Source organism: Vigna umbellata, chromosome 8 (assembly GCF_029865625.1).
Source record: "Vigna umbellata cultivar VRB3 chromosome 8, Vumbellata_1.0, whole genome shotgun sequence".
Lineage (NCBI taxonomy): Eukaryota > Viridiplantae > Streptophyta > Magnoliopsida > Fabales > Fabaceae > Vigna > Vigna umbellata.
In genome coordinates this window covers 40847054-40862630 of record NC_142172.1, presented here as the reverse complement: position 1 = coordinate 40862630, position 15577 = coordinate 40847054, and the positions used below count along the sequence as shown (strand labels likewise).

At 27.4% G+C, this 15577-nt stretch overlaps 1 protein-coding gene across 1 annotated transcript; it reads right to left on the bottom strand.

Moving 5' to 3' along the window:
• Positions 1-5074: 5074 nt before the first annotated feature.
• Positions 5075-8919, bottom strand: NIP5;1 (NOD26-like intrinsic protein 5;1). The gene is made up of 4 exons (XM_088097775.1): positions 8174-8919; positions 5802-6221; positions 5652-5713; positions 5075-5565 (listed from the first exon to the last, which is right to left on the bottom strand). The coding sequence occupies exons 1-4, from the start codon at positions 8393-8395 to the stop codon at positions 5370-5372; spliced, it is 900 nt and encodes a 299-aa protein (XP_087953901.1). The 5' UTR covers positions 8396-8919; the 3' UTR covers positions 5075-5369.
• Between the last annotated feature and the right edge of the window lie 6658 nt (positions 8920-15577).

Sequence of the window (15577 nt, the reverse complement as noted above, 5' to 3'; positions counted from 1 at the left end):
GCATATTCTTGAAATCTATTTTCAATAGTTCCTCTCGTCTAATATGCTTACCATCCTCTCCTCCTTATCTTCAAACTGTAATCCATTGCTTTGAATTTCATAATTTTAAAGACATTTAAATACATTCAATTTCAATTTATCTTATTTTAAATTGTTTTAATTTTCAAATGTTTTGTTTAGATAGGTAAATTTAAATTTAGTGAATTTTAATTTTTAGTTTAATTTGATAATATTTTGTAAGCAATCTTGATTAATGATACTTTTTGTTAACACCCCTAATATTTGTTTAGTTTATATTTGTAAAATATTTGTCTTAATTTACATTAAACAATATTATTTTCAAGTAATGAAATATTAAATTAGGTCAGTTTGTCCTATGGGGCTCATGTCAGGTGAAATTGAGTTAGAGTTAAACTAATTCAACCCAAACTTAATATTAGGTCAAATTGTCTTGTTGGACTCGTGTAAGATCAAATTGAATAGAGTTAAGCTAATTCAACTCAAACTCAAGTTGAATCAAGTTAGTTAAGCCTAACTTAAATGATGTATATTTAATTCTTAATAGAGTTAAGTTGGTTCAGATTTAAGTTTTGAGTTAATTCGGAATCAAATCAAGTCAAGTTTGATTAGGTCCAATTTGAGTATGGTTAAAATATAATTAAGATAAATTAAGTTAGGTTTGATCAAACCAAGTTAGATATGTGTTGGGTTGAAACATCAAGTTAAAAGCATGTTAAACTAAAAGTATCGAGTCAACACATGTCAAATTAAACTAGATTGATCTCACGTCAAGTTAAATAGAATCTACCAAACACATATTTAGGATGACAAAAATATCAATGCTTACGGACATCTCCGAATAAAATCATGACGAATAATTAGTATAATTAGTATCTAGAGGTATTTCAATACCTTTATAGTATGTAGATTTCCATTACTTAAAAAAATTAAAATTAAAATTTAATTTATATTTAAGTTAAATTTAGTTAAAATTAAAATTAATTTATATTTTATTATATTAAATTCAATTAAAAATAAATTTATATTTAATTTATTTTATATGTTTTTTTATAATTTTATTTATATTATATTTTAAAATGTTATAAAATAGTTTCTTTTTAAATATTTATAAGTTCTGTAATACTTACAAATATTTTTTAAACAGAAATCAATAAGTAACATAACAGAGTAAATTTCTTTTATAATCAAATAACAAATAAATAATATCATATTTGATTTAACTCATTCTCGTCTCTAAATATATCCATGACAACCTACTTATAAATTATATATATATATATATATATATATATATATATATATATATATATATATATATATATATATATATATATATATATAAGTTTGCTAACGCGTGTATGCTTGTTTTTCAGTTGGATTTTAGCAATGTGTATCGGGTTTTAGTAGACAAAAATACCCTTATATATAATGGATTCTAAGTTTTAAGGTTAAAGGTATTTTAATAATTTTCATTCTCAAAACTAAAAAAATAAAAGAAACCCCCAATCCCTTCTCACCTCTCTGATTCCTCTCAACGCTTTCTCTTTCATCTCTCTCGTTCCAACATTTTTTGTGTAATCCTATGATAGCCCTAACTGAAAAAAATTAGAAACACTGACGGTTAAACAATCTTATAAAAATGATTTTATAATGAGTTTTCATTTTATAATTTTTGTCTTCACAAGCATAAAGGAATTGGTAATTGACTTGGAAAAAAAATCAGAAATACTAGCTGTTAAATAATTTCTTAAAAAAAATGATTTTATAATGAGTTTTCATTTTATAATTTTTGTCTTATCTAATTTTATCTAATTTTCACAGGCATAATGACATCAAAGGAATTGGTAATTGGCCTGGAAGAAATCAGAAGCACTTGTTGTTACACAATTTCTTACAAAAATGATTTTATAATGAGTTTTCATTTTATGATTTTTGTCTTATCTAATTTTACCTAATTTTCATAAGTATAATGACATCAAAGGAATTGGTAATTGGCCTGGAAAAAAATCAGAAACACTTGTTAAACAATTTCTTACAAAAAATGATTTTATAATGAGTTTTCATTTTATAATTTTTGTCGTATATAATTTTATCTAATTTTCACAAGCATAATGACATCCGAAAGAATTGGTAATTGACCTAGAGGTTTTTTTTAGAGATGATGATTCAAAATATGCAGATGATGAAATTACAGAGGTTAGTGAAGATGGTGAAATTGAAGAGATCTTGAATGAACCTTTGCGTGAAGGTGAATATGTCAATGACCCAACTCTTTACAAAGGTAAATTGTTCAACGAGAAGTGTTTTTGATTTTTTCAATTCAAACGACACTAGGGATGATAAAGAAAAAGTTGGAGTGAGAGAGATGAAAGAAAAATGGTTGAGAGGAATAAGAGTCCTAAGTAAGGATTTGGGGGTTTCTTTTTGTTTTAGTTTTGAGAATGAAAATTACTAAAATGTACCAACTGAAAAAAAAAGTACGCGCGTTAGCAAATTTCATATATATATATATATATATATATATATATATATATATATTACTAATATAATTCTATAATTTCTATTTGTTTCAAAATTTCATACTCAACCAACATAGTTTATCATAAAACATTTCAAATAATTTGTTAAAAAAATAATTACCCTCTTAAAATATTTTGTCCCAACATTCTTGACCTTTATCATAAAAAATATATATTTCAAATTTGATAATAAATCCTATATGAAAAATATCATACATATATATATATATATATATATATATATATATATATACATATATATATATATATATATATATATATATAAATATGTGTGTATATATATATATATATATAAATATGTATATATGTATAAATATATATATATATATATATATATATATATATATATATTATTTACTGTTAATTTTAATCAATCAAATCATTCATTTATCATATGTATACTTTGTGAAAAATAATTACATAAGTATTTTCTCTTCTAATTCTGTTTTTAGTAATTTAGCTCAACTACTCTTATATAAAAACCATTTTTGTTAAAAAAACATATTTTGCAATATTACTAAATTTGTTGCAAAGCAGACACACCTGAAGATTCTATAATGCAGGGTTCGTTATTTGACGAGCTTTTGTTCTGTTTTTGTTTTTACTGCTGTTGTTTAAGTAATGGAGTGAATTGACAATGATTGTGTTTGGATATGAGTAGATTTGAGAAGAAGATCTAAGTGAAAGTGAGTGAGCCTTGAGAAATAAAATAAAGTTAACATTAGAAGGCCGAAATATCAATTTTGTCCTTCTATAATAGGTTCATGTGCTACTAAAGTCTCCTATACATTACCAATTTTCTTCACATTATTATTATTGTTGACTTATTGCATACAGTCCTTATCCCACGAGTCAACTCCATCACTAAAGCCTATTATTGTTTTTCTATTTACAAATTACATTAATTAAATTAATTTAAACGTGGAGAGTGTGTTTGAAGTTTTACTATTTTTTTTAATTTTAAATTCTTTAAAATAACTCTCATAAAAATAAAATCAATTTGTATGAACATTTGAGTATAAGGATGACCTTTCATTCATTTTGAAAGATTTATGAAATATTATATTTTTATAATTAGCCAAAACTAATTTCAAGTGTCAATTTTAAAGTTAATTATTAATTAGTGTATACTTTTACTTTACTAGTTCATAAAAAGTAATATTATTATACATTTACATTATGTTTTCACAACTTATTGAACATAATTTAGTCAGAAACATCACAAAATTTAATTTCTCATATTTAAATCCAAAATATTAAATTAAAAGAAATGATAATACTAACCGAGGATTATAAAAATCATCACATAAAATCAATTCTTCAATTGAGTTTTCATATAATTTAATTCTTAAAATAATATTATTTAAAAGTTTTAATAAGATAAAAAAAATTCACGAAAATAAGAAAACTTATTAAATAATTTGAACCTATTTTTTTAACAGATATTTACCTAGTGACAAAACAATGTTTTTAGAAGTGATAAATATCTATTTGAATAGTCAAATGTATTTAATCGTACCTATTACTAATACATGTACACCTTAATAATTATTTACGCTATCAAATTACTACATATATCTACATATTAACTAAATCATTTACAAATTTTCTGATCAATTCTCTTTTTTTAAAAAAATTTCTAATCCAAACAACAATACTTTTTTTACTCTATCTATTTGTTTCTTTTTTTTTTCCTTTTCTACTTATCTTTCACTCCTAATCTAAACGGAGGCTCTTTTATTTAAAAAATATGAAAGTAAATTAAAATTAATTTCTTTAAAATAAATTAATTAATTTATAAAAGTATAGTTTTTCTAAACTTTAATTTTTAACTTTTATATAAGTTAATTTTTATTAATTTATCAAATATCAAAATGTTTCATGAAATCAAGAAGTTTCTGCATAATAGGTTATAATATTTGATGTATCTTTATTTTATGGATGGTTAGCTTAAGTAACATGTCAAATAAATCTTTTATATTTCACTTTCATGTGTATAGAAAATGATATCTACATTAATTTCTTAATATCAACTTTTGCAGATTTTGATGGAAGTTCATTTACTTAATATTTATTAAGAAATTTTAAATTAATACTTTAGGTATGTGAACTGTTTAGTAAATTTTAAGTAGGATCATGAACTTTTTTTTTTCAAATGACCTTCAAAATTTATATTTTTTTAATAGAATCATTAATCAGTTTTGTCATGGTCACAAAAAAATGAACTGCCTGAATATGTTGGAAGAATATGGAGAGATTTGTAAAAAATAAAAGTACTTCCATTAAATGACCAAAATAGTAATTGAAGAATATGATTAAGAATGCCTATCAAAGCAGCCACTCTATTCAAGTTTATAACTATATTTTCTTCAGGTAATATTTTACAAATTATATGAAGAAAATCATGTATTTAAAATCTATTAAAAAATGAATGCAAAATTTTTGACAGTAACTTTTATCACATAAAGGTTAATTTTTCTACAACTTGGAAGAAAGAAAGTTTAGAGAAAAAGAAAGAAATAATGAATGTTTTACACACACAAACGATATAGATATTATTAGGTGCACAAATAAGAAGAAAACAAGTGATGGGTTTAGTTAGGTCTTTAAGAACATTAGTTCCATGACAATACAAACTCAAACACTCTATTACCATACACACTTAAATTCACATATTTGATCATTACCGAGTCCCCCCACATTTTATTTATTTAATTATTATTATACATGTAAAATCAAACTGGAAAGTAACAACCAAAACGTTGTCGTGTGGGGTGGAGGAAGAACAGTGAAGTTACCGTTGCCGAACTAGCGACGGAAACTCCTAACCTGCCGCGGTGGTTCAGCCTCGTTGTCACGGAGCTTGACGAGCGTGTAAACGCCGGCACCGGCGAGAGCACCCAGCGTAGGAGCCACCAAATAGATCCATATATGCGTGTAATTTCCTGCTGCAACGGCAGGACCTAACGTACGCACTGGATTCATCGAACCACCACTTGTTGGCCTATAAACATATATATGGCATGTCATTCATTTCGTAAAAGGTAGATGACAAATTTATTCCTAAATTTCAATCATAATTTTGCTAACCCTGATATGAGAATGTTGAGCAAAACTGTAGCCCCAACAGCAATACCCGCCAATTCACCGACCTGCATAGCAGCAGCAAAGGAATGTGTTACGAGAGAAAGAGAAAGAAAATTAGCAGAAGGTAATAATGATGAAGAATTGAAAACGCACCGCACGTGTATCAGTGGCAACAGCAGTGACAACAAACAAGAGATTGAAAGTGATGATAAACTCAGTTGCAAAGGCCTGACCAACGGTGACAGAAGGGACGGTGACCCCGCCGGAGAGGAAAGGGTGGTAAACGCCTTTGAGAGCAAAACAGGCACAGATGGAGGCGGAGACTTGAGCTGCAATGTAGGCAGGGACATGGGTCCAAGGGAAGTGGCGAAAGGCGGCGAAGGCAATGGTGAGTGATGGGTTGAGATGTGCGCCTGAGATGTGTCCAATTGAGAGGATAATGAACATCACTGTTAACCCTGCACATGCTGCATTTCCCATCAGAGTCTCCACTCCGTTGTACTTGTTGTTCACTATCGGTCCAGCCGTTGCTGCGAATATCAATATGAATGTCCCCACAAACTCTGCTCCCACCTTTCATCATCACAAACAATGCATCTTCCAACTTACTTTCTACTTTCCACACATTTAATTCAACATTTTACTTCTCTTCTCCGCAAATTAAAAGGTTATATTTTTCTAAACACCATGCGTTTCAGTATTCCTCACTCCCCAAAACATATATCTATATATGTTTAAAAACACATTTTTTTATCGTATTTTAGAGATTAATTATTCTAAAACCACTTTTCACCGAGATTGTCTAAATAGAAATTTATTGTGATGGTAATCAATTATAACCGTAATCAAGTATACATTTAACGATTTATTGAAATAATTCAATTTTCACAACTCAATCGTATCCTGATTATAACTCAGTAACCTTTTTTTTTTATCGCACTGAAATATATAGAATAATTTATTTAAAATTAATTTTCCTATATCAACTTCTACAAAAAGTAATTTTTCTTTTTTAACTTTTAAAAAGTTTGGTTTTATTGTTATGGTGGTTATACGCCTGTGCATAGTATTTTTTTTTTAAAGTCAACTATAAAAGGTTATTTATTCTTTAGTAAAAAAAAGGGGGTACGTATGTATTGTCATGTCCCTAATGCCAGTGCTCTAAATTAGCCACAATTATATATGTTGTCTCAAAATTGTGGTCACTTGAAGGTTATCTAATTTGAATAATCACCATTCTATTTAATGAATGTTTTCTTATTTCATCATTTAATGTATTACGTAAATGTTAGAGAAAAAAAAACAACTTTAAAATAATATTTATTAAGCAATAAAGACGTTATTTTAAAAACAAATATGATTTTTTTTTCACAGGCAATAAATTAAAATGAAATTTTAACCTATCACCATACTCGGTGAACAAGAGAACTCGAATTCAATAATGATGATGTGCATAAAAGTCACAGAATAGGAAATTTGAGCACAGACAACTGAAGGTGTATAGAAAATGTTAAAGAAAAAGGACAACATGAAGGAAAGAAACCAATAGACATGAACGTCAACTGTGAGAGGAAAGCAACGCAGAAAAGAAAGGGAGTGTCATTAACAGAACCCTTGAAAATCCTGAGTCAAAATGTTGAATTAACCACACAAAGAGTAGGTATTGGATGCATCTTGCTTAATTAATATATGAAATATTGATATATAGAGAAAGATCATGGCTCTACATGGTAATGAGTGTTCAAACTTAAAATAATTCTTTTAAATGATTACATATAAATAAAAACAGGTTTTTTATTATTTTATTAAATAAATAATTATTTGTAAATGGAAGCACATATGTACAGCCAACTATACAGGAAATAGAATAAGGCACGGATGCTTCCGATATAAACGTTGACACTTACCGAATGACTAGGAAAACATTATTTTTCTAATAAGTTCAATTTACCAGTATCTCAAAAGTGCTAACACTACGTTTTTTTAACATTTTCTCTATTATAATTTATCAAAAAATAGACACTTAAGAAAGATATTTATTAAAAAAATAACGTTAGTTTTGTTAATTTTTGTGATTTTAAAAAGAAAAAAATATACAACTCCATGTTCTACGTATTAAAAACCTCTCCTAAGGCAATTTCTATGAAAGTTGGAGGTGTAATAACCGCAGTTATATTAATTAATTCCGGACATTTCTCATCACTGTCATATAAAACCGCATTTCGAGGCATGACATGACGGAAGGTGTGTGAGAGAAATAGATAAGGAGAACAGAAGAAAACAACGAAGAGAAAATATTAATAATAAAGCAATCTGAAAAGATATATATATTTAAGATAAATTCGTCATTATTCACAACCTAAATAATTTTGTTCTCAATTAGTTATTTGGATTTTATAAACAGTAGCCAAAAGAAAACAGAAGCAAGTTGTACAATATCACCGACTGGAAGAAAAGAAAATGCGAGAAAAATGCAACAGGTAGCGTTGACAAAAACGGAGAAAGAAGGGTTTCGTTGGTATTACCTTTTGAGTGAGAGAAACATTGGGCAGTGAAACACCAACGGAGAAATCGGTGAAGCAGGTGTTACCTTTGCTCGGCAAGCACTTGCATCTGGCCATGGTGAACGAGTCACGCTCGTGCGACAGCGAGTCCACACGCAGCGACGTGAACAGCGGTCCGCCGGGAGTATCTGGCGTCGCCGGCACCGAAGCAGCCGTCGGCGTCCCTGTCTCCGATTCCGGCATCTTTTTTTTTTCTTTTCAAACTTCGAAAATATAATAAAAGAAAAGTAGAAAAAGATAATTGGATATTACAGTGAACGATGCACTACATGATTTTGCAGGAGAGAAAAGGAGAAGTATTTTTTTTTTGTGGTTTTTTGGGAAGGATTTGAGATGGAAAGGGAAGAGTTACATAATTGGATGGTTTTTATAAATGTGTTGTTAAGGAATGATGGGAGGAAAGAGCGGAGCCAGGGTTGGGAAGTTTGAGGTCAGAAGAAAGTGTGGAAATGGAGCATGTGATGATGATGAAGATGGGAGTGCGATGTAATTGGAGATTTTAAGGTTGGAATGGAATCAGGAAAACTTGCGAGAAAGGTTGTGAAACAAGTTGGAAGACGGTGGAGAAAGAGAAAAGTGGCGGTGGACGGTGGAAGGTGGAGGGAGAAGGAACTGAAAAGTGGTGGTCAACGAGGAGAATGGGAATGGAGGAGAAGTGAGGAGTCGTTAGTTAATACTACTACACGAATTATATTAATGAGGTCTATGCTAATATGCTACGCCATCAATCTCATTATTAAATACAACAAATTAAAGTCGGCGAGTTGCTTCCATAATGGAAAAAGATTGTTCTCGTTTTTCGTTATTTTCACTTTTTTTTCTTTCTCCTTTTTAATTTTTAATACAGTAATTCTTTAGAAAAAATATATTATTCTGTAATGATAACTCACTCCAATTCCGACCTCCTTGTCCTATGCCAGCACCGGTGACTTTATAAATGTTCAAATAACTTACATCAATTGATTTTAACTTTTATGAAATGATGATACATTTTATGTTTTTTTATACTGGTTTTTTAATTATTTAAAAATGTTTACCGTATTTTCCTATATATAAAAACATCCTCGTAAACTTTACAGAAGTAGGCTGTCCCGGCAATTTCACGGTTTGTACCGTTTTTTGTCAAACTTTTGTAATAATGAGAAAACGAAGAATAATATCATAAATTGTACTAAAAAAACTTAAATAATAGAGGTAAAAATACTATCATAATGAAAAAGTCAAAGGCCTTGCATTATTGTTTATTTTACTCTATCTCGTGATTCTATATGTATAATATTATTTTGTGATACTCCAATAAGCATAAGTTATTCATGCGCTGTGTTACATCACATTATATTATATTTTATATATAATGATTTTCTTTGTTTTCTTTTCCAGCACATATTACTTACGTCTTTCTATGATTTTGATAAAAAATAATAATTTTAATTATTTGAACTGAAGTTTAAGGCAGTGAGGTTTAACGACTTCAGATTATGCTAATGTGTGTTGTGTACGTTAATTTTTATTGTTGAAACAATAAAAATTGTGATTTTTCCACTAGGGAAAAACACTTATTTCTAAATGATCTCTCTTTTTAATGTTTAAATTCTCTATATTTTATCCTTCCTATTTCAAGAATTCCTGTTATTTATATATTTTCTTCCTTTTTCACGCAACAGTTATTCAACCCATGATTGAGTTATTACTGTAACTACATTTGTGTCTTAAAACATTAATGTAGGAAGTGATGCTAATGAATAAGTCAGTTACACAATATATCGTTTCCCATTCAACTGGCAGGTAAAAGGTCCCACTTCGGCTTTCCAACAACTAACAAGACTGAACATAATGATTTAATGATTTAAAAAATATATTTTAATACACATAAATTTCTTATATTTATTTGATATTATTATTATTTTTTAAAATATACATAAAAGTTTATTTTTTATAATCATTTTAGTATATCATTACTCTTAATTATTCCTTACCCTCGTATCGATAGGCTGATTGCACATGCCCATAAACATTACGTAAGTGACAAATACTTTATCTCTTCGAGATAGAATCATTAGCCCCTAATTCAAACATACATCAACGATGAAAATGCTGAACAAAAAGTGATATGTTTATCTCGTCTTAAAGAGAGGTACAAACCAAAAATTAAAAGAAAAAGTTTGATTTTTTGGAATTAATATTTGTTTAGAGAAGAGTTTTATGATTTTTTACGATTCGTCGTCATTAAAAGTGCAAACTTTATTTTAGCAGGTTCGTACTTTGGGCTAATGACGAATGCAACATTCGATAGCAGGCTGGCATTTTGAGTTATCACGCTTCGGAAATCCATAACCCTATCGTCAAAGCCGTACCAATATTTAAAAAAGTAATAACATCAATTCAACAAAATAATAATGTACATTATCACGAACCACAACCACCAAGTTTCATGTCATCTCATGTTCACTCACCCTTTCTTTTCTTATTTTCAAATCATAAAACAACAAAATAATACTCTGTATTCAAATGAAAATAATATGTTGTCCAAATAACGAAGCAAGCAAGTAACAAAAGCCATATTGACTTCTTCACAACTGTTTCTAAATAACTTTGACGTGCAAACTTAAGGGCATTAAAAAAACTTTGTATGCTAAAAAAATGTCAATGGTAATAATGGTTTTTAAGATCTAATAGACACAAATATATATTATAAGTTTAATGATTTATTTTTACTTTTAAAGAGGAGAAAGGAAACTCATGAAATCATGTATATTTCGCCTACCTCCTTTATTTTAGATATGTTGAACTAGTGTTAGGTTTCGTTGAGATACTTTTTCATTATTATTATTATTATAGATTTTATTATTATTATTATAGATTGATTCATGAGTTTCTATTATGTCTCTTTCCAAGTTCAGGTTTAGTTTCTGTTACTATAGCTGAGAGTCGGTCGATTGGGTACAACTGTACTCTGAGTCATATGGATCGACCAGTCGAGGTATGGAGAAGGCCCTCGTAGCCGTTCAGTTACGACAACAATTGGATAGAGTTAAAGCGTAATCAATACTGTAATGGCTATTAATGACTGGTTAAGACGTGTATTAATGACCATTAAAAGGTAAATTAATTTGTCAAATTCTTATAAACTCTATAAATAGATATTTAATTTCGAGGTAATGTGTACGCTTTTATAATCGCATTACTTTATACCTCCAGAGAAAAATTCTAACTTTAACCTCCCCCGTCACCCGGAGCATAGTGGAGAGATTACATTCGTCCAGACAAAAGAGTTGAGCAGGAGTCATCCCGTCCCATTCAACAGACAGTTCCTTTCCATACCAAAATTTATAAATATTTTTAACCCAACCTAATTTAAACCAGTAGTGGACCACATTTACAAATATAATGAACCCATGTTAACAACTCTACTAGAAATATATATCAACAGCTATATATTAATATAACATAGTGATAACAGAATTGCAAGTTAACATAATACATTATTAGTGCAAACTTATAATATACGCTTACACTAATTGCTTAACTTTTGTGAAATAAAGGCTATATTAATGAAAGAGATTTAACATCTAATGATTAGGTATAACATTATTGTAACCATGCGAAAAGAAATTGAATAGAAAGTAGTGTAATTAAACTTGAACTTTTTGACTTATTATGTATATTGATACTATTGGGGGAATTAGTGATTAATGTGGGTAGACGCAATTTATAAAAGAAATAAAAAAAAAAAGAGGGAACGGTTGATGGTTAGGTTAGGGTACAGCTGTGGAGAAATGTGGGTTGACTTGATGATTGAAGTAAATACATGGAAGTATATAAGTGCTGTGATGTGGGTCAGTTGGCAATCATAGCTATGCTGTGATAGCTTTCATTTTTCTACATTTTGCTGAAATAATAATGATGGTCATTGGTCTTCCTTAGCGTGCGCAACTTGCCACCACGTTCCAATCCCAGTTCTGACTTCCATCATCTTTTGCATTCCATGAATCATTCTGCAGACAAAGGGATTGCAAATACATTATTATATGAACTACAAGCTAACTCATCAACAAACAACAATGCCAAACTTCATTTATCTGCCATAGCCTTTCATCACTATTAACATCAACATTACTTCTACAGCCCTTTTAAGGTAACTCTCAAAGTTTTGCTACAAAGATTTTTCATATACAGATAATATTTACTGGTCTCATCCTATTATTAATACAAGTTATACCATTTACAGTTACACTTATACATTTTTTTTAAGTTTATTATTCTTATTTTGTAATATATGGTGATGAACGTTTGACAAAGGTACTAATCGATATTGTAGTAACAAAATATCATCTCTGAAATTGAATGAACTAAGTACTAAATTACCAATTCACGTAATTTTGAGCAACAAAAAATATCAAATGAAATGATGAACATAAATAAATAATGGAAATTCAAATAATATATGATGATGTTCGTGCTCTAATCACATCCCAAATGTTCACCATCTTTTTCACTAATTTCTCTTTTTAGGAGAATAGTTCCTGTCTCTAAGTAACCGTTCTTCATGTATCTATTTTTTAAATCTCTTTAAATCCACATAACACGAGAGGTTAGTAATTATCCTGAAAAATTTCATGACTCATGAAAAAAATTCACAATCTGCTTATACTCTCGTCTCTAGTTTCAATTTCACTTTCCTAAAGTAAATCCACAAGTTGTGAAAAAAGTCACAACTCAGTTGTGGAACTCTGGTTTGCAATCTATTTCTCTCGAGACAAAAACATCAATTCTTATAAGTTGTGATTTTAACACTTAAAAATACTTATCTACAAGAAAAACACAAAACTCAAATGTATGATTCGAAACAAAAATAGTACATGATGAAATCATTCAACTAATGCAATTATGTATACAAATTATCTAAATTAAGATATAATGCAATTAAATTTTATTCACACATCGAATTATAGATTTGTTTATTTAGTAAATACAGAATCTATTCCAATACACTCTTTCTCTGTGATAAGACATACACATTTAAATATAAAATTAGATATTAATAAATAGTCTAATAATTCAATAATAAATAATATGATAAGTTTAACGAATAAAAACTTTTATATTAGAACTTTTTATTTAACTCCATTTCTTAGTGTAGGAAACTAACATTAGTTAACATTTTTTTTTCATTTATTTTTGAAGGCCGGATCTTCAAACACAACACACCGAAAATAAAACAGGGCATAAATGATTCATTTTAGCTATATCTTGAACGAAATTTTTAGCCAAAGTTTTATTGGTTGAGAGTGCAAATTAATTTCTTTAAAAAAATGTTTGGCAACGTAAAACTAACATCTTTTGCAAAAGTGTGCCAAATTATTTGATGAAATGTTAAGTGCCCCACTTCCAGATATTGAATGTGTTAGTGGTTATGGAACTGAAATAGTAAAAAAAGCAAAAGGTTTAGGCTTTTTGAGATGGAGGGCATGTGGAGACATTAAGTTTGTTCGTCGCATGATTCCAACAATCACAAACACAGCCAAATCATATCATGTAACCGAGTTTAGTGGCCAGCTATTTGCCAATTCTTACTCTTTTCATGATTTCCCGGGATTTCCACCATTCTTCCTGCATTCATATAAATTCATACAATTTTAATTTAAGTATTAAATTTCAAATGTTCACTATATAATAATAATAGTAACTATCATAAAAAATGTCACTTATATTAGTTTTTTCTCCTACTGGAATGAAATTATCCATTTTAAAACGTAATTGTATTCTGTGATGCACTTGGCCGTTTAATAGAATATAGATGAGAAGAGTTCATAATAGGATTATAGAAAAAGAAAAGGCATATAAGCGAACTGAAAAAGAAAACGCACTGACTGTAAAAAAAATTATAATTTGACACAACAAAAGATAAAATACATTCATTTAAATAAAATATTATAATTATACATATAAATAAATATATATATATATATATATATATATATATATATATATATATATATATATTAATATATTAAATCGTGAAATGATTATATTTAATTGTATTTTTTATGTTATTTTTTAAATTAAGGAGTTATAGTGTATATGACTGAAAATAAATTTAAAAAACATATAAGTAATATTTTCTTAATTTATTTTTTGTTGAATTTTTTAAAAAATATCCAAATCAAGAAAGTAAGATGATTTCATTTAGAAAAGTAATATGATAAGTTCCAGTCGTTATGTAATGTTTGCATAATTTAAAGTTTATCATGTTTTTTGCAAAGGAAATTATAATTTAACTTTGTTTCATAAAGTTAATATTTTTTTTCTATGTATTTATTTAAAAAAATTTCATAACAAGTATAATTTGTCCTGTGTTTCATGAAATATAATTTTTATTCTAGATTTAGTGTGATCTCTCATGTTTTATATTCTTTTATTTTATTTATTTTCAATAAACTTTAATGTGATAGCAAATTATTGATAGAGTATGGAATGTTAGCATAATTAATATATCAAATTTCATATTATATATAGTATGAAATTATTTAGAAATTATTATAATTTTTTAAGAGTATCAACCTATATGGTAAATATCATAGTTTTACAAAATTATCTTTAATTTATTATTATATTTCTTTTCATGGTGTGTTTACATTTTTATTACATAATTAAGAAAAAAATTAATAAAATAATTAATATAATAATTATAAAAATAAAGATAAAGTTGTAAAGAGAACTTGTCAAAAAAATTAGAAAAAATATTGTCTTTATGAATAATCAAAAGTAGAAAGGACTGCATTTTTTATCAGGAATATTTTACTTTAAAAACTAAAATTAATACAAATTTTAATATTGAATTTTAATTTTATCAAACAAAATTATTTGCAGTTTAAGAGTATCAACCTATATGGTAAATATCATAGTTTTACAAAATTATCTTTAATTTATTATTATATTTCTTTTCATGGTGTGTTTACATTTTTATTACATAATTAAGAAAAAAAATTAATAAAATAATTAATATAATAATTATAAAAATAAAGATAAAGTTGTAAAGTGAACTTAACCAAAAGAATTAGAAAAAGTATTGTCTTTATGAATATCCAAAAGTAGAGACGGCTTGTATCAGGGATATTTTACTTTAAAAAATTAAAATTAATACAAATTTTAATATTGAATTTTAATTTTATCAAATAAAATTATTTGCGGTTTAAGAGTATCAACCTATATGGTAAATATCATAGTTTTACAAAATTATCTTTAATTTATTATTATATTTCTTTTCATGGTTTCTTCACATTTTTATTACATAATTAAGAAAAAAATTGATAAAATAATTAATATAATAATTATGAAAATAAAGATAAAGTTGTAAAGAGAACT